This window comes from Aplidium turbinatum, chromosome 1, assembly GCF_918807975.1.
Source record: "Aplidium turbinatum chromosome 1, kaAplTurb1.1, whole genome shotgun sequence".
NCBI lineage: Eukaryota > Metazoa > Chordata > Ascidiacea > Aplousobranchia > Polyclinidae > Aplidium > Aplidium turbinatum.
Window position 1 is genome coordinate 7,130,418 of NC_137472.1, and position 20,968 is coordinate 7,151,385.

At 38.2% G+C, this 20,968-nt stretch overlaps 1 protein-coding gene across 1 annotated transcript; it reads left to right on the top strand.

Moving 5' to 3' along the window:
• The first annotated feature begins 10,045 nt into the window (after nucleotides 1-10,045).
• On the top strand, nucleotides 10,046-17,080 carry LOC145771850 (uncharacterized protein C7orf57-like). Its single transcript, XM_082583594.1, has 8 exons — nucleotides 10,046-10,235; nucleotides 11,339-11,435; nucleotides 11,720-11,805; nucleotides 12,342-12,552; nucleotides 13,071-13,117; nucleotides 13,496-13,635; nucleotides 15,206-15,356; nucleotides 15,576-17,080. The coding sequence occupies exons 1-8, from the start codon at nucleotides 10,087-10,089 to the stop codon at nucleotides 15,625-15,627; spliced, it is 933 nt and encodes a 310-aa protein (XP_082439720.1). The 5' UTR covers nucleotides 10,046-10,086; the 3' UTR covers nucleotides 15,628-17,080.
• Nucleotides 17,081-20,968: the final 3,888 nt, after the last annotated feature.

A 20,968-nucleotide genomic window follows, 5' to 3' on the forward strand; every position in this document is an offset into this window, starting at 1 on the left:
TTTGCCTACCTGAAGGAAAAAGGAAGATAATAAAAAAAAGTTTTTGTTTGTGTTTCCTACAAAGGTGGAGCTGTTGCAAAGTACAAAAAAAGTTTGCTTAATTGTGACCAGATTTGCAAATTTATCTTATTTATTTCAGTTTAGCTTATGGGGTTTGTTAGAACATCTCTCATGGGGTTAGTTAGAACATGTTCTAATAACCTCAATTAAGTGAAATTTGTGTTTGTGCATAAACTTGTCTTTTTCAATGACCAATGATTTTAATAATACATATCTAACAACTTATTTATTACAATATTATACTTTTTAGTTGTCAACAATTATAGAAAATTTCTTTCTTAAATTGATAATCAGTATGCATACTTATAAGCGAAAAACACAATGTGCTACAATGCCAAGAGATGTTATGGAAAGGGCGATGATGGAAGCATTAATCCAAAAAAGACTATGTCGAACTGTTGCAAAACAGTATATGATATTCCTCGTGTGACATTAAGGAGGGAAAGCATCGACTGAAATTACCATCTGCAAATAGTAATCCGGATGAAGTAAATTTACCTCATTATGGATGTTTCAATAACAGAAATGTTTTTACTGCTGTTCAAGAAGTTGAGTTACGGTAATGAATTATATTTTAAAAGCATCAGCTTTATATTATGGCTTGTGAACTAAAGAAGTTAAAAAGCTGGCATATGATTATGCCAAGGAGCTTGGCCTGAAGTTTCCAGGCTCTTGGGAGCAAGGCAAGTCAGCTGGATGTGACTGGTTGCAAGGATTTATGAAGAGGCATCCAAATCTATTGTTGCAAACACCAGAAAGTACATCATTTAAGCCGTGCAACCAGCTTTCATCTACAAAATGTGACAACATTTTTTAATAACCTCTCCTCTGTAATAGACAGGGATTCTTTCACACCTTACAAAATATGGAACCTGGATGAAACAGGTTGCACTACTGTGCAAAAGCCCTGTAAGGTTGTGGCTCCATCTGGTGTAAAACAAGTAGGTGCTATTGTTTCTGCAGAACGAGGAAAGCTTGTCACATTGTGTTGTGCAATAAGTGCAATTGGAAATTCAATTCCACCTAGGTTTATCTTTCCAAGAGTAAACTATCTGACATTCAAGAAGGAGAATTTGTTCTTGTCAAATTCAACACTTCGAAGCGTTTACAGCACTTTGTTGGGAAAATTATTGATGTTTTTGATGATAGTGATGTGACTATTCGATTCTTACGATGCTGTGGGCAATCCAAAATGCTTTCTCCTCGTCATATGACACACAACCGATTATTATTGCATACTTTGTATTCTTTTCATGTTTGTGTTTGTGACAAATAAATAAATGAACTGAACTGATGAATGTCCTGCATTTGTTCCAAAAATAGTGACAATTCTGATTTCACTCATCACCTTTGTGACATTGTCTTTAAGTTACCGAAACCTTCCAATCTAAAAGGCACTAAGCGTCGCCAAGAAAAATTTGTGTTTTCTGTGGATTTAGCTAGATATAATCTCCAATAAATTTGTTAAATTCAGTGTTGTTTGTGGTTGTGTACTAATGCTTGTGATATCATTTTCTTAGACCATCATCATAAACAAGCAATATTATTTTTTTTATTTCAAACAGTTTGGACTAAAAAAAATTTTTTGTTTGCAAAAGCCATGGTAATCCATCATTTTACATATACTATTCTACCTTAAGTGAAAACATAATAAACCTTTCCACGTTTTTTATTCAAAATACAATAATATACTGCTTTTTGTGAAATATTTGTAAAGAAAAAGTAATGTTCCAACAAACCCTGTGTGATGTTCCAACAAACCCCAGCACCGGGGTTTGTTGGAACATTTGACTGCTGTTGGTAAAATTAAATTTATGAGAAATGTTTTAATGTGTGGTGAATTTTTCTTTATTACAGTGTTAGACAACAGGTTAGTCAAGGTTATTGAGAAAATTTTACTTTGAATTGCAAAGGGTTCTTTTGTTACGTGGACTTTTCTAGAAAATGTTCCAACAAACCCCAGTCTCCCCTACTATATTAGTAATTTTCCTCTCATGAGAGGCACCTTTTTTGAGATGTTTTGTTTTAAGTTACTATTACAAAGGCTCACAGATTGATACTGGGGCCAAAAATAAAGTTGATTGTAAAGCGACATCTATAAAAAAACTAATATCCTTCGCGTACAAGATCATTCCTGGTGAGCACTCAGATACGTGCCAACTGCCTGTAGAGAAAGTAAAAGTTTAATTTCGTTAGTTTTATAATAACAGAAGGCAAACAGAGCAGTAACCTACACTGTTTAGCAAATTGTCGACCATAAATCATTTTAGAACACCATGCATTGCAATAGTTGCATATTACAGGTGGTTATGGTAAGTTGGTTGTTTAAATTTTCTTATGAAAAGCAGAGATGTGGAGTTGTGCAAAAAATATACGACTATAACTCCGACTCCACCTTCGACTCTGTGTTCAGTGTTGTCAAATCATCAGAGTTGCCAGATTTTTCTGAATATTTGTTCTTTTTCATTTTTATTAAAATTAATTTCACTTAAAAAACTGACAAGTACAAATACTTCTATTTGATGGAAAAGGTTACGAGCGCATCATGCAGAACAAGAAACAATGTTTTGAAAAAAGTTTGCAAACAAAAATTTTCTTGTTCATCGGTTTGTATCAAGCCGGAGTCAAAGTCACTGTTTTGATTGTTCAAAAGTTGTGATTGAAAGAATATCACATCGTAGCCTGCACAGAAGCAAACCTGTGCAAAATATACAGCATGCTGTCGACAAAGCCTTTGTTTATCAAATAAGGTCCGTTGCTGGATATCAATGTGATATTTGCTCAGTCTGAAATGCCTTTGCTGAGTTTGAAGTCTGCGACTGAGTGCTTTCTTTGCCAGTGAGTTTGGTTTACAGAAAAAGTTTATTGTTTTGAGATATAAAACGTTGAGATGACAAACAATCCCAAAAGTGCTGGTGTCACAAAAGAAAATTAAAAGGAATTAAAAGTTAGGCCATCAAACAATGCTAAAACGTCAACATTAATTTACCATGGGGGCTTTCATGGCTCTCTTTCCCGCAGGGGAAAATCCTTGAGACCAGTGTTGGCGTTTGCTTTCATCCAGTGTGGAAGCAACATCCTCTCCTGCTGTGCTTTCCATCTTTTTCCGCAGCATCCAAGCAAGCAGGTCTCTATGAGGAACATCTGTTAGAAGAGGAACTTCAAGTCCATCCTGAAAAAAAGAATACAAATCTTCCACAGTCTTTTGAATCTCAGAGTTTTCCTTCATTTTGTTTGTATCAAAACTCGATTCTTTTATCTGAGCTTCAAGACAAGATGCAGCTGCTATAGCAACAAATAAAACGGTCCCTTTGAACAACTTCATTTATTTCCAATTTTGTTTTTTGATTTTCGTAAATAGCTTTTGCGAAACTTGCCAATTGCTTAGCCCAAGAATCTCACGTGTTTAAATCAGAGATTTTGTTTCATCTGATGATCAAAGCCGGTCCCTCATGGTATATATAGCCTATACTCTTGGTACATTGATCGTTCATGTCAAATTTTTTTCGAAGTTCAATAAAGTGTAATTTTATTGATTTGTTCGGATCCGATCTAACAATCTTCTTTAATATGGAATAGCCGACAGGTTGACAAAATACTGATTGTCTTTAATTTAACTTGTCATTAAACTTAATTATTAATCTGAAGAGACTTCTTGGGATGACTACAACAGGAATATTGTGCAGCAATACATAGCATCGCAGATGCATCGGGAATTGTGGAGATATATACAGTAGGCTATGCTGTAACATCAAATTTATCAAAAACGTCATAACTTCAAAGATTGTAAATCGATGAATAGAAATATAATTATTCACAGCTCAATGTTTCCAATTTAGAAATCAAAGAATGTAATATAATGGTTGTCAAAATTTATGATTGCATTTGATATCAGTTTGATGAATTTTTTTTTATCTATCTCTCTAGTGGCAGCATTTAATCACCGCTATCGCTTTTGTGTCCACTGACTTTAAAATCAAAGTTGGATTAATTTGAACCTGTTAAAATTTCGTTCTTTTTTTGCTTCGACTAGAACTGTCTGTCAACATACTTCACTACCTTTGACGTGGTTGAAACGATAATCGCTCCTGCTTCTTTAATCAATCAGGTGTCTGATGAACTCATTATTTCTGTGCAGAATTATTTGAACCTGACGATTAAGACTAATTTGTGAGATACATTTGAAGAAGGAATCTCAAGCTGATTTGTAAGCGAAGATCTTATAGCTCCAATAACACTCTCTTCTGTAGGATGGTTGGTTAAGAATCTTTATAGCCTACTCGGAATGACAAAGCCTTCATTGGTTATTCCTGGTAGTTTCGCATACTTGTAGTAGAGGCTTTTGACAAAGGGCCGGTTACCAAGATTAACAGAGTGAAGTTTCCGATTGTTGAAGTGTTGTTGCCGGGAATTATTCCATCTATTAGTGCCGCTGAATAAAGAGCAGTCTTTAGAATGCGTTGCTCAAGCGCATACCCCGAGACTCGAACCGTCGCCGCTTGACCTTGAAGCTTTTTTCTTTACGAAGTCACGCGCTGACCAACTGAGCTATCGGTGCGAGCTTGCATACAGCCCCCTAAACCAAACCTTTGAAAACCAATTTCAATTGAGCTTGGGAGAGCTGACGTAATTACAAAACAAAACTGCACAATTTATCATAAAGTTATCAAAGCTACAGTATCATTTATTTGAAAACTATTATTGCTCAAACTTTAGTTAGTTAGGACTAAAAGCCTTTTTGTATTAAAAACAAAAATTATGGATTTCTTTAGTGTCTGCTTTTTAATGTTTTGGTGAAAAAGTTCCAGTTTAATTATTAGTCAGGATACCAGCTATTGTCTGCATGGCCACTGTCATAGCAACACAAAATTGGACTTGAAAGAGTGTACCCTATGCTTTGGTTGGTTAGATGTCCCAAACCTTTTTCTCTCGCGGACCAGTTTTAAAATGAAAACAGCCTCACGGACCAGTAAAAGGAAGAACAAAGTTTTACGTCTACTTATAGATCTAATTATTTTCTATAACGGTTTAAACACACTTTACTCTGAGATGTCTGCTGATTACGTAGGTTTTTAGAAACATGAAAACAACAGGTGAATATGAAACTACTGCCAGAAAAGAAACACAATATTGTTACACATAGTAGAATGAAAAGAAAACATTCAAAGTCATTAGCATACTTCAAATGCGGTTGGATGTCAGACAAGGAGACACATAGGGTGTTGGTTAATGTACGTTCAGTCACGTTTGATGACCATTTTTATGGATGTTTACATTTTTAAATAGCTTCAAACACACGCTTGATTTGCACAGTGGCACCTATCATATCACATCAGTTATTTTAATATGATCTGAACAACCATTGAGCAATCCAATGTGCTTCTCAATTTTGATTTAGTTGATAACATTGCTAAAAAAACAGTTTCATTGAGATATGAAATTGGGAAAGGCAGTAAACGCTTTATTACTACTACAGCTCCAATCCTTTGTTTGAAAGGTATGTCTGATGATAGCCACCTTGCTTCAGCATGCAATAAGAAGCATTTGTGTCCTGCTTTCATGTCTTCACAGAATTGCTACAAAAGACAGAAATTAAAAGCGTTGCGTTTATGTAATTGGTTACTTCAACAGCGTCGTTTGATTACCAAAAAGTTCTGGTAACATTTTAAAGCAAAGCCTGTTGCTTGTATTCTTACAAGCAACTTAAACTTTATAATATATAGCCTAGATACTGCTAATAAAACTAAAATAGTGCAAGTAAATTACCACCTGCTGAGTGCTGACATCAGACATGTCTTTCTAAACCATAAAGCAGCATCTTTGTTACATTGCAGTTTCTTGATTAGTATTTATCAAATGTGTTTTTGCTTGTAAACTCCAAAAATAACTTTGGCAATTTTTGCAGTATTTCAGTGTTGGTGATATTGACAGATAGCCTTTGATAGATTTAGTTGTCTCCCAATTCGATGGCGACGTTTTTGTGGCGTGGGGACTGTGGGTTGAGTACCCCTGAATTAGATTGCTTTATAGCGTATTAGATTAGGATAAAACATTGATGTTTTTTTCAAAGAAACACATTTCAAAGCACTTTTCTTGTGAAGTCGCAACCAACTCATCCATTCCATCTCATTCATTCCATCACCCACCAGGACAAGAAACAATAACTTAAACTGGATAATGGATATCAAACCTCAATCGTCTTAGGCTACTGTATGATGTGCAGTCTGACCATAGAAAGAGCTCAACACCTGCTTTTCTGGGCCACATCGAAATGGGCTTTTGCCTGAGGATTGGTTTCTCTTATGTCCGGTTTTCTTTCTCCATCCTATTATTATTATGACTGCTCATCCACATCAATATTGGAACTGGCAAATTCAATCCACAACACTTTTCATTAGGCTGTCATTCATTACTACATGTGTGCTTCTCTCTGTTTTTGTTCTATTTTTTGCTATTTGTTTTTTGGGTTTTGTGGCCGTGCTAACTACTGATATATATATGATATAGCCTACTACATAATTTATCATTCAGGCACGTTTTAAACCTTTCAAGGTTTTGCCACCTTTTCCCGTTCATTAACGTGCTGGTAGGTCTATATCGATTTTTGTAGTTAGTATCTTTTTCGTCCCGGACGCGTTAATGACGAAAAATAAAATGATTGATTGATTGAACTATTTCAGTTCCAGTAATCTACTTCTGTTCTTCTTCTACAACAGATTGATCATGTTTGATCAGCGCCGTGATCTCCCTGATGAACTGATCTCCCTGACGAATTAAATTATCGGCAGCAGTGGTCGAGTGGTTAGCATGTTGGGCTCGCAGTCGAGAGCCTGCATGTTCGACTCCAGTCACCAGCACTTACTGTTGTTTCTCTGGGCATGAAACTTTATGATAATTGCTTATACCCAGTGATCGATTTCAAGTAATGGGTAATACCAAATTTAAGTCATAAGTAGAGTAGACAACCGGAAACAGACATTGCCGTCGGCTGCAGCGTGGGTCAGGTGTACGTCGGAAGGCGTACACTGATGCATAGCGCTCAAGTCCGCTTTCCCGCAATGCAGGATAAAGATAATAAAACAAACAAACAAAACTGCCTCTTTTTGTTCTGTCTTTTGTTTTTACTAGTGCTTCCGGCATGCTTTTTATTCCTGTAATTTGCTTGAAATTGTCAAAATGTTTCATTTTTTGTCGTCCTTTTGTTCGTTTGCCTTTCACCATCCCAGTTAACATTGAATTTTCCAACGAGTTGCTTCTTGCTATGTGTCCGAAATATCTTAATTTTCTGAGGTTAATGTTGTTAATCAGACTTCTGTTACATCAGTCATATTGCCACTGACAGCTGACATTAAGACAATAAAAGACCAAAGGCTATGGTCAACAAATCGTTTGTCAGTCTTTAGACCAGTGGTTCCTAAACGTTTTTGAGCACAATCTAAATTTGAGTTTAGTGAATAGCCTATCTAACAACCCAAAACACAGACAACTAGTGATACACAACTTCAACATTCTACAATATTTTTGCTCTATAGCTGCTGTAGACAAGACATAGACAATCAGTTGCCATGCTATTTGTAAGTTCTTAACGAACAATTTAAAGCGCTTATTGGATTTTTACTGCACTGGTCAATTTGTTGAAATATTCAGCTCCAAAATAGTCAATCAACTAATCTTAATGGCTTGTAAACTATCAATTACTTTGTCATGGTTTATTTAAGGAAATAACCTGACTCCTGGCAAAAGTGATTGTGATACAATAATTCAGTTGAAGAAGATAAAACTAAAAGCAAATAATTGTATATATACATATATATAATTGTGAGCTTTTAAACCGACGGCATCCAAAGTGGCTCTCTTGTGACCTTTGTGCATTTTCAGTTGTGTATTTTTTCGTTGTTTTGTTTTGGATATGGACAACTTTGTCTGACGCAAATAAAATAATGTTAATGTAATATATATGATATACAATGCAATAATTTGAAGAGCTTGAATAGAAGAAAAATATATTAATTAATTTACACCAATCCCATATTTAGTTGATTTAGACTCCTTATACCACCAATTTTTGAATCCTTCTATCTTGAAACTTTGAAAGATCTGCTCCACATAAAAGAAGGAAATTGTTTAATTTAAACAGCTGATAGTTTAAAGCAAAGTAAAAGTATCACAGTATCAACAAAATATTACGCAAATAATGAAAGATTGTAACACAAAAGTATGATTATTCTCTCCTGATAAGGAAAAATATATTTAAGATATACGACATAGATAACGTTGCTCTAATTGTATGCTTCTCACATTTTTATTGAAGAAATATCTCACGGCTTGTTTATGGCTTTATGGTTTAAAACAGGGGTGTGCAACGTGCGGCCTGCAGGCCAAATGCGGCCCGCAAAGAAAAATTGTGTGGCCCGCGAAGATGTGCCAATTTTGAATTGTGCTCGGCCCGCGAAACGTGTTTATAATTTAGTTTAGTCTGGTAGGCCTACGTGTGAACAATTCATTGTGGAGTGGATTATTGTACTGTAGATTTAGCACTTTCTGTTAAGCATTTTAGAAATCTCCCACCGGCCACCGCAAATCCATTGTATTTAATCATTTGGAACGTAAAAATGTATGGTCACATAAAAGGCTTTATGAACATTGAACAAATTACTACTTTGGAAAGCTCATATACAAACAGAAAATCTTTTCCACTTTCTAACTTTGAGAGACTATGGAATGCATCCTGAGAAGAAAACTGCATTTGCTGACCAACTTGAAAAATTGTTGCATGAATTTTTGGCTCGTTTCAAGGACTTCAAATCTCATGAACATTTGTTTGATATATTGATTCTCTTCGCCATGCAACGCAGATATTGACAAAGCACCAGCTGATATCCAACATTAACTGATTGATCTTCAAGAGAAAACGGATTTAAAATCAAATTATTTAGAAATGAATCTTGGCGATTTTTATCGAAAACATCTCAACCAAGATGACTTTCCACATTTGAAAAAAATCATGGCTTCAAAAATGGCTTTTTTTGGCTCAACGTATTTGTGCGAACAATTTTTTTCTAAAATGGGCGTCATGAAATCTCCCTATCGGTCGATGCTGACAGACGAACACTTGGAATATGGACTTCGCATTGCGAGCACTTCCATTAAAGTAAATTGGGAAAAAGCAGTCGGGAAAAGAAGCCAGCTGCAAATTTCTCACTGAACTCGTTTAAAGTCGGTGTGATAATTAATTTGAATAGCAGTTTTCTTCAGAAATTTATACGTCTTAACTTATTATTTCTGCACAGAGATAACCCCTAATAATGCCATAAAAATAACATGAATAACAAAAAAAAATACTTTTTTTGTGCCTGCAACTACTAGAAATCATATGTTAAATAAACGTACGGCCCGCGGTTTCACCCAATTATTTATATCTGGCCCTCCTGTAATAAAGGTTGCACACCCCTGGTTTAAAAGACAAGATCATAGTCATTCAGTTTGTGGAAATTAGTTTAGCCACATAAGTGTGACACGTGTAACATCATCTACAATTTGAATTTAGATACCTAATGAAAAATGGTTACGCTACCGACTACCGTATATACTTAGAGGTCAGAGGATTAGCAGAAAGATTAAAAGATTGAAATTACTCATATTAAATTAGCTATGATAACACCAGAAGATTGTTATACAGCTACTGCATGGCTGGTAGAGATGTTTGATCAATGTTCCAAAGGTTTTTCAGTTTAATGCCTATCTTGAAAACACAGGTGTGTCCAGGCAAGGCTCATAATGTCAGACTGAAGTAGAAGCAGATGATTTTTTTCTGCTTTACTCCTGTTGTTCCTTGCACCTGCTGCTTTGTTATGGCATTATGTACTATATTTTAATTCTATATAGCAGATTGCTGCTTTATTCAGTCATAATAAAAAATGTAATTGTTGTTTTTACTTCAAAGTAAGGTGATGGTAATGAAGTATATATATATGTTTTTAGACTGATTTAGTGGTTTTTAAATTAATAATTTTTTTCAAAATTAAAATGAAATCTAAAGGCGGAGGCCAAGAATGGTATTATCATGCACCGGCCCCTTCCAGGAAAGGTGAGAAAATGTTGGCTCCTGCTGCATCACAGATTCCTGGGTTATCAGCAGATGACAAGGAAGCAATGGAAAGAGAAACTGGAACAAAGTAGGCTAATAACTAATTGTGGAAATTTTTGTCCTCAAACTGAGACGGTTTCTTCTTTCAGAGCTTGATTCTGGCAGTTTCGTATACTTGTAGAGACTTTGAACCACTGACACAAGCTTGGTCACCGAGGTTGACAGAGTGAAGTTTTTGATTGTTGAAGTGATTGTGAATTATTGCCTTCACTAGATACCGATGAATGGAGAGCACTCTTTAAAATGCAATCCTCAAGTGCACACCTTGAGCTGCTGAAGCAGCCTCACTTGATCTAGTGGTTTATTTGTGCACAAACTCAGGCACTTCATCTATTGGCTCATCAAAGCTGAAGAATTTTTGCAAACTTACTACTCTGCCATTAGGTTAAGGTTAGGCTACTGTTTAAAACAGTTAACCTTGAACATAAAGTTTCGATGAGCGATAAACTTTATTAAGAAAGAAATTGCAACAATAAACTAATATGTAATCACTAAATTATAAAATACTAAATAGAAACTATGTCATTTCCTGGTCAATAATTTCTTCAGGCACTTCAGCACAGCAATGGTTATTAGACGTAATAACTTCTTGCCGAATATTATTTGAATTGTCTTGGTAACTTTTTATTTTCAGTTTACCCTTTGATATGAATGCAGTAGAAATGTCAAACCATGTCAAAACTTGTTTGAAAATATTTTATTTCACTGAACTTTATGACTAAATAAATTGCTTTTTACTGCTGTCATGTACAGTGCCCAGTAGCATAGTTTGTATAGTAGCATAGTGTGGATGAGACGCTATACAAATGCTGTTATTGTTAGTCTATTATTATTTTACAAGACAAAACTTTGAATATTATTATACTAAATCGTGAAGGAATTGACTGTGGGATCTTCTTCTTGTTCTTTTTGACTACTAGCACTGCAACCTGACTTGAGAGTTACTAAAATTCAACAACTTGTTAAAAATTTCTTCTATTCAATAAAAAATGTATTTTCCAACCACAAGTCATGGTGATGGCCAATAGACGATTTCACATCAATCATTGTAATATATACTCAAGTTGCAGTTCTATTAATATTCACCGCTTCCTTTTTGGCGTGCTATGTGATGCATGTGGGTGTTTGCAGCAAACGAAGCTTTCATGCTAACGACACGGACTCGAAATATATTCAACTTGCCAAGATGGGGGGGAGAAAGAACTTGTTGTCATTCATGGGCTCAGAGGTAACTGAAGAATATAGTTAGTTACAAATAGTTGCTCATTTTCTAGCGCAATCATAATAATAATAGCAATTGCGTTTTAATTTGTACCATTTCAATTCAATTATTGTGACAACACACAGTATACTCTGAATGACACATGTAATGCAATAGACAATAAAGTAGTTGTCGAGTCAGCTGTCCTTTGTAAATATAAACCTTTACCCCATAATGTCCATGTTATAGCTAGCGACGAATAACAACTGCCGGTGAAAGATACTTTGTTAACACTTTTCCTGATTGATTAGACCCAGCAAGATGAAGGACCTCAGCCTTATGCGAGAGTGGATTGGTTTGACCATGAACCTATGACAACTGAAGACGAAAAGAAGCTGTACGTCATAGATTGAGTTTCTCTTTTAGCAGCATGATCGTTTCTAACTTTACTATGTAGATACTAACGGCCTGTTTTAGCCTGATACTGTGAGTTCGCTGTGGTAATAGCGAATTGCACTAGCTTTCGGAACACAGTTCCCTAGTCATGTGCTATGACGAAGCTGACTAGCACATGGCAAGGGAACTGTGTTTCGAAGACTAGTGCATATCGCTATTACCACAGCGAACTCGCAGCATCAGGCTAAAACACGTCGTAAGTATCTACAACATAGTGAAGTAACCTTACCTGTAAGTAGGATCATGTACATATAAATAAAGATAATAGTGGCATCAGTGCTTCTTTTTATCTACAAAGAATTGACAAAATAATTACACAAACATTTTTAGCGCAAGCACAAAGCGTCAGATCACTTTTGAGTTCATAAAATGACAGCATTAATATATACTGTATAAAAGTTGTTCGAACTGTTAGAGAGTGGAACGTAACGCCGCTGGGTCCATTTTTATCGCAGCATCTCATTATTTTCTTCCCAGCTTGGCAGAGAGGAGATGGAATCCTCCGGAGTACATGGTCCACGAGGCGTACAGTGAGGAAGAGCCACCAGAGGCTAAGCCGAACCTAAAAATTGATCTTGGAGAAGCTGTAAGGGAGAGGAAGAACATCCAGAGCAAATATGAAACAAGGAGACCACCATTTGACACCGATGACAAGTCTGTTTGGAGAAGGCAGCATGATGCCAATCATGTAAGATGCCATTCATGTGAGATGCCAATCATGTGAGACATCATTCATGTGGGATGCCATTTATGTGAGATGTTATTTATGTGAGATGACATTCATGTGAGATGCCAATTATGTGAGATGTCATTCATGTGAGGTGCCAATCATGTGAGATGTCATTCGTATGAGATGACATTCATGTGAGATGCTATTCATTTGAGATGCCAATCATGTGAGGTATCATTTATACGTGGTGCCATGTTATTCATGTGAGGTGCCAATCATGTGAGACATCATTCATGTGGGATGCCATTCACACAAGAATTTATTATTATTTCGCAAACAGAAGATCACTGCAGTATTAGCAAAGTAGTTAAACAACAACAAAATGCTGCTGTAAAAGACCTGATGTAACAACAATTTGTTATTCCGTAGTGTGTGACTTTATTGATAAAATATGTGACTTTATTGACTTTGTTAGTGACGTTTTTTCTGTAAAAAAATTGCAGACCCCTTAAAAAGATTAAGTAAAAATGTTTCAGGTCTCTCTTCAAGCGGAGCCGAACAAACTTCCCATGATCTCTGACAAGTGAGTCGTTGATCTCCCATGCTCGCCATGATGCACCAGTATGGTTGGACGCAAATTTCATTCAATTAAAACAAAACCTAGTTTCCAAATAGTTTTTTTTTGCCATGTTGTGATGCATTTCTCCCATAATCTCCATCAGGTTTTCTGACATGTAGCTTCGTGCTTGCAATGCATTCATTGATCCCCAAAGTTACAAGGGTGTGTATGTGCTTAGAGCAGAGGTTAACTGGGGGTAAACTTTACCCACCAAGAAGGCGAGTTTGTTCACTTAAGTTCTGATTCGAAATTTGCCGGTGGAGTGAATTGCTCTTTCGTAAGTCGACAAAGAAGAAAGTGAGCAGGTTGTACGACTTAAACTTACTTAACATTACCTTCCAGAGAGTCAGACACCAAACGAGAAGTAAACTTTAACAAACTCTTGAGCGGAGGATACGGACACGAGTGGATCAAGACACTGACGAGTCACCAGAAGAAGCAGATCAAAAAATGGGAAAGCCAAAACAAAGGAACCACCTCAGGTTTGTACCTCTGGATTCTAATCTCACTTATTTTGAAGCCCTAAGATGCGGCCAGCGTCTGGTTAAATGCAGTTACTGCAGCTGTTGTCTAGTATTCAAAGCGTTTGCTGTCCCAAAATGGCGTCAAACAAGACTAACTTTTTGATTTTGGGATCACAATTTGTGTGAGGTTTCATGGGCGTTTGGGAGATGAGAAACTCTCAAATAAGGAAGTGACTCGATGATATGAAAACTGTTCTTCACATGAACCTCGATGGCTGACGATTGTCGTTTTGCTACTTCATTCTTTCGGCTTTAACCCCACGGCGTTATTAAAGGGTTGCCGGAACGTATTCTCACGTTTAACAATGTATTCCATCGCTCGCATCCTCCTCTATCGATCCCACAATTTCCATGTACTCTGATACTGTGGTTCCCAACCGCCGATGCCGGTCCGTGTGATGTTTTTGCCGGTCTTCAAAGAATTTTACAATTTGCCAAGTTAATTTATGGATCATAGGCATACGAAGCCGAGCAACGTGATCAAGTTTAACATAATCACGTTGATCGGCTTCGTATGCCTATGGTTCAACAAGACAAACTTTCTACCGAAGCTCTAATTTATGGATGTATATAAAGATTGCAAAGTTGTTACCCTTGTCAAATTTATTGTTGTTACCCCTGTCAAACTTATTTTACTCTTGGCCCCGTCACAGCTGTACAACTGACGCATCTCGCCTTTAACTTTTTGATGATTTAAATTTTCTGCTGTTTTATTGTTTCGTCTTAAACTGCGTGTGTATTGTAACCTTCAAAGAGTTTTGGCGTGCGATGTTGATGAATGGGGAATTTTGTCCCTGATTTAAGAATTCAAAGTCGTTCGGAACAAAATTTGAAATGGGAAAGTTTTTTAGGAAAGCAGGAGCAAAGGTAAGAAGGGCTGCAGGCTAATGTAAATCTGAACAAAACAGAAGTTTGAGAGAACAAAATCTTTTTTTGAGGAAAGTGGTAGGAAAATTGTGTTTCGGAATAGGGTGGACATTCTTTTAGAGATAAGCTATGAGTTGGCAACTATGCTGGTGAAATGAAGTTGCAATTGGGAAAAAGTAAAAAACGTTTTTCAGTATTATAGGTCAACACTTGCAAGAGCTGGCCAACAATTTTGATAATGGTTTTGGGAGACATGAAGAACCCTTCACACGGGAACTTTTGTAGCAACAATCCATTTATCGCCTATATACTAAAATCTTGCGTTATAGCACACAAAGACAAATTTGGTAGGCAAAAGATTACCAATATATTGGCTATTCTATTTGCTACGATCTTTTGTTGAGACATTTATTTTTGATTTTGCCAGTCCCCCGGTGTTAAAAGGTCAAGAACCACTGCTCTAATACAGTTTCTCCATCTTCTTTTGAAACTTCTATTTATTCTTCTCCTACCATCATCCATCGTTGAACAGTTTATGGTCGACAGTTGATATGAAAATGTTTATTTGGCCCGAAGCATATTTGCAAGAACTTTAATAACGTTTATCAATATCGGTGTGACGTCTCGTTCGCGTACCATTCTCAACCTACACTCTCCACAGACAGGTACAACTTGACGGAATACCAGCAGAGCATCTCCAAGAAGGAATTCCCGACGAGAAAGCTGAAACCGATCAATCACACCCAACGGACGTCCAAGCTAATGTTGAAAGATGAAAGCAGCATCGGCAAGGAAGCATTCAAACTTAGCAGGTGAGTGGCTTGCAAAACGACCCTAACTTGACCTCATTTTAACTTAAAACAAATTAATTGACTTTGCTGCTGCTCCATCAATGGCATGAGGAAATGAATGCTCATGATGATGATGGGTGATGTCAATGAGGTGCTAGCGAGCACCGCGCTCACGTTCTCACCACTCGGCCGCCATGTCGATCGTGACGTCACAACTTGTTTCTTTTAACTAATTTTCAGATTCGCGAACGTCAAGTCAAAGATAGCCACCACGTCTGCCAGTGCGTCATAAACTCGCTTCTGTACTTATTTTCGTCATCTCGTCATCATACACTCCGTCATAGTCGGTGCATCGTAATGACGTCATCACTTTAGATTGTTAGCCTACCTATCTGACTGTGTGGTGTGAATTATTATTTTCTGGAATTTCTAGAAAAAACATTTGAAACTTCTTTTGAGCAAATGCATTTAACGCAATTCATCTGTGTTCTTATTGTTGATAACGACGTTGTCACGCTGCTTGTGGGTTCTGTGTTGACTGTGTCTCACTGTTCGACATTAGCTCTCATCTCATATCGATTTCTAAGCAACAAACAAATATGCATCTATGGAAACCTTTTCCGCTATGGTGACTTTATTCTGATGTGGTTTAAATAATTTTGTTTGCAGCTTCAAGTCATGAGGTTCATAGTTTTGATGACTTTTTTCAAACATGATAGTTTTCATTGCTTTACTGTTAATTTGCATAAGTTTTCCTGTGAAATAATTTGAACGGAAAATATCGCAACATTAGCCGACTCTTTGCTAACACATAACCTTTATTGCATCATAGCAAAAAAACTTATAAAGAGCGGCCTTGGGTCTTCCAACAGCAACATGCTGTTGATATTTACCCTTATTCAGCTCAACAGAACACATCAGCGCTTTTAAAGCTTATTTGTCACCCTAAAAACGATATTAACTCACTCTCAACTTTACTCTCAAGCATTTGAATCTGTGATACTTTCAGCGGAATTGTTGGTCTGAACTAACCTAAGCATGAAAAGCTGGGTGTTACTGTTAGATAGGTTACTCATGTAGGTCTTTTATTCTGTTCCGCAATAGCCACCGAACTTTGTCAACTACTCAACAGTGTAGCCTAAACACATTTACGTGGTGCGTGATTTTATGAATGCTTTTGATTTTTTTCTTTGCACACTCAGTTGCAAACGTGAGCTATTTATTTGTTGTAACGCCAGCCTGGCTCGCCACTACGCATTCGATACCGGTAGCAGGAGAGCAGTCTTGTGAACTTACAATTGGACAAAACACGTATTTAAAATCAGTTTGTCTGAATTCTTACCCGATCCGACATAGAAACTGCAAGATCAACCAACGCTGGTTCGATTTTTCAGGTGTGCACTAGCAACGCATTTTCAAGGGAGAACTATATAGAGAACTTACAGATAAAATGATTTACAGACCACAAGTGAAAACTGATCACTGTCTAACTCGGAGGGGTTATTTAGGCGAACTTTTGGGGGAGTCTTTCTCACAGATACCCTGCTTTCTCAGTGTGTTTTTCAATTTATATCTTAAAGTTTAAATGTTTTCGCGTAGCCAACTTTCGTGTTTGCATTTAATTAGACTTATCATCTACTGTTCAAATGTTATTTTGTTCTGTTAGGTGGCGCCATACATGTATTTTTGTATAAACCTTGTCGTGCTTTGTATCAACCAGAGAGAATTTTAAAGTGGCGGCTACTCCCCAGCCCAACAACAACCCTTTGTGGTGTCATAATAAAAAGAAGGTAGACAGTCAAAAACTGTCTTTTTGGAACAGTTTTTGCTTTCAGTAAGTTTGGTTAAGCGTGAGTTTGTAAAAAAACGTTTTATAGATGGAATATTGTGAGAACTGGTTGTTCAATCTGAAGTTTTCTGATTTTTTTGCTACTAGACGGCAGTTAAGAGATAATTTGGACCCGGTACATTCTTGGTCCCTCTAATCAAGACACTTCTAAGAAAAACTTGCTATATCCAAAGAATTCTCGGTAGTTTCTTTTGTTCCAGGGTTTTCTTTGTTCCAGGGTCCCCTTGTCAACACTACTGCCACTAGATTTCAAACTACTACTAGCCTACAAGTATCATAGCCGATGCGGCCTTTGATGCTCAGTTCGTAAATACTTCCAATGTTTCCTTTGTCGTGCAGTGTCCCAAAGTGTTCTTGGTTGCCTGATTGATGTATTTCGTTGAAAATTACAGTAGATACAAATGTTGTTCGTTGTCTGCCACGAGCATGTCTCCCGAGAAGGCTACCGCTTAGACAGAGATTTTCGAATTCTTCTCTGATGGAGAAATCTAAGTTACCGTATGTAGTTCAATAGTTCCTTTGTTTTAATGTACCTGGTTTAAAACTTTTGCATTTGTGATGTGATCAGTATATGAAATCCTGAGCATCCTTCTGTAAAACCACTTTTCAGCTGCTTCAATGTTACGCCTAGTGTCTGTGTGTTTCACAACCATACTGTGGAACAGACCACACCAACACTTTGAGATGTCGCAGCTTCAGAGGAATAGAATTAGGCTACGTTCAGTTTAAAACCTTGGTTGAAGACAGAATCAACCGATTAATTATCGACTGCTTTACCTACCGGTATGTTATTTCAACTTGATCGTAAAAGTGCGGTGGCCTATTTGGCGTTGAAACTGATTGCTAAATTTATTCACCCACCTTAATAATCCTAATATGCTACAGGCATATTAAATTACTTTTTTCTCCGTCATACTTGTAATTACATCGCAAAGCCATTGCATGCCTTGCCAAAGCTGAGCACCTCTTGCCTACTGCCGCTTTCAACCAAAAGGTGTAGCCTAGGTTCAAATTTTATACTAGTCATTAAATTTATTAGAATCGTTATAAGAAACAGCTGAGTGGATGATTTGACTGACCACACACCAAGGCACCATCACTGGTCTTAGATATCAAGAAATAAACTGTCTACTCTGCTGGTCTTTCACTGTATTATACGTGTGCAATTCGAACACACACCGACACCACGCGGGTGGCAAATTAAACCCACAGCCCAAACAATTAAAAAACACAGAAACAAATGTCACTGTTTGCAGCTTCCACCCAACATCAAACCACACTTAAGCTGTCGGGCAGAACTATACGACGCGTCGGCGTCGGTGATACTGGTCGACTGCGTCAAAATCTCTCCGACTCCACAGCCCTGCTGAGAGGAATGTGGCGACTTCATGGTTGATTATTCCAACTTCGAATAGGAAACTTATATTCTTTTGTGGTATTTATGTGGTTGTTGCCCTGACCGACAGCAACCATCCGGTGCAGCTACGACACCTCTCGAGTAGCTTTGTCAACATCGCCACCGTGTAGCGCCATTTAAAGACACTTCCTCGAAAGTTGTTTGCGAAGCAGCTGAAACGCGTGCTTGCTCTCGAAGGGCAATTCCCACCCAACCGACAGTCAAAGTTGGAACACGTTTGGATAAAGGCACATGAACGCAGTCAATGTGACGTCATAATGCATGAAACGAAGGTGACGCATATTACGGATTGGTCACACATCGCTCTACAAGACAATGTACAGCAATATGCGATGACGTCACATAGGCAAGGACGGGCAACGCAACACTGAAAATATATTAACTGTCCCAGACGGCAAATCAACCGGTTTTATACTGATTCAACGTCAGTGAACACGCCTGCAAACGTTGAATCAATGTAAAAAACGGTTGATTTTCTGTCTGGAGCAGAACCTGGCTTGGCGGCGTGAGGAAGCCAATCTTGGTGGTACAGTCAATATGCCGTGCTGTTGATTTTTTTTTGAAGTTGTTCTGGATGAAGTTGTTAATTTTTTTTACATTAACGCATCGCCATTGAACAAAAAATTAACATACCTGCAAGGTGGTGCTGTCGACCATGAGATGAGATAAAACTATTCGCCAAAGTTCAATTCCCAGACGAAGTATGTTGGGCAACACTTCTTTGTCAGATAACAAAAAATATGAGATCACGAGTTGATGGAGTGAGTTATGAGGCTTGTTTACTACAGACCTGAGCAGCGTATGAGTGAAATGCACTCACTGCAGGCTCAAGCTGTGCGGCTAACACATTGTTTGCAAAAACAACGCTCACTATGTACGTCATCAGGGTAATTACAACGAGGTAATTCATCATTACCGGTATTGTGAGAGCAGGAAGCTGTTGGCAGCATCATGTGAGCACTAAAGCACATATTGCGGAAACTAAGCAAGACATCTTGGTCTACTGGGGCGGCTGCATTTCGCCGTGATGAGGCCACATGCCGTTTTCAGTGAACACGTTTGTATCGAATCTTTAAACAGCCCGCCCTGGATAGACACCAAGACGGGACAGTAAGGAACCTACGAGTCGTTCGCGAGCATAACGCGATCTTTCGCAACACTCCCTACAAACGAACAGCTTCATTTGCGTCAACAACAATAGTCGTCAACAACAATAGTCGTCGTACGAGTGGCATTCAACAGAACGTTTCATGTATTCAACGTCAGACAGCAGCAAACAAGCGTAGGTGACAGACAATGAATTAATGTGCAGCATATTGCAACGCGCTAACGAACAATGGCGGTCGTCTTACGATAATTACACAATGCGTGCATTGTAAACGTAACGAGGTCCCAACCGGAAAATCAATTATTTTTGTAAAAAACGGAGCTGATTTATAGCTGGAGTATATTCAGTTATTCACAGCAAGCCAAGACAATTTTTAACAATTATCGGGGTTAACCTGCAGGCGTCAATAACATGACTTATAACAGGTTGCACACGCGACATCGTGTAAGCATAACCGAGAAAATAACATAAGAGTTGAAACTCTGGGCAGCAAACGTAATTATCTGCTCAAAAAGATTACATTAAAACATGTTCAATAAAACCGTCGTCGTCGTCTGAGCTTCTGGGGCCGAGGGTCTATCCTTTTACCACCCCAGATTCACGATGTTCCCGGACTACACTGGAAGGCTGCTAGAGAGCAGCCAGTCTTTAGTTTCATCATCCATGACGCGCAGACCTTCCACTCCGTTAGGTGGCTTGAAGATGGTACAGTCATTGATGATGTGGTCTGCGGTCTGTTCCTCGGCACCACATTCACAGGAGGAGGAAGAAGCCATTCCCCATTGGTGCATGGTTGAGCGGAAAAGACCGACGCCCGTACGGAGACGGTTGAGGCGCACCCACGCCTGTCTCTGTAGTGTCAGGCCGATTGGGCGTGTGTCGGCGTCGGGGATGAATGAATGGAGTCTGGTGGTGCTTGACCTCCATTCAGAATTCCATTTATGGTCCGCCCAAGTAGCCGCAGAGATGTCTTGTTCATCAGCTTCGTTGATCAGAAGTTGAGCGGCTGGCACGAATGGGTGTCTTGATTTCAGTCGGCGGGGGTGCCCGTTTGGGAAGGCAGAGATCTTGTGGTGGAGAAGATGATTAGGCTCCAGTGCCCGTCGACCGAGGGACAGAGTGGCTTCTTCGCGACGAAGCTCAGCAGGTTGGATGCCAGCGAGAATGGGGAGATTGTCCAATGGTGTGGGACGCAGGCATCCGGTCACTGTGCGCAGGGCGCTGTTTATGGCAGTGTCGATGTTGTGGCAGTGAGCACT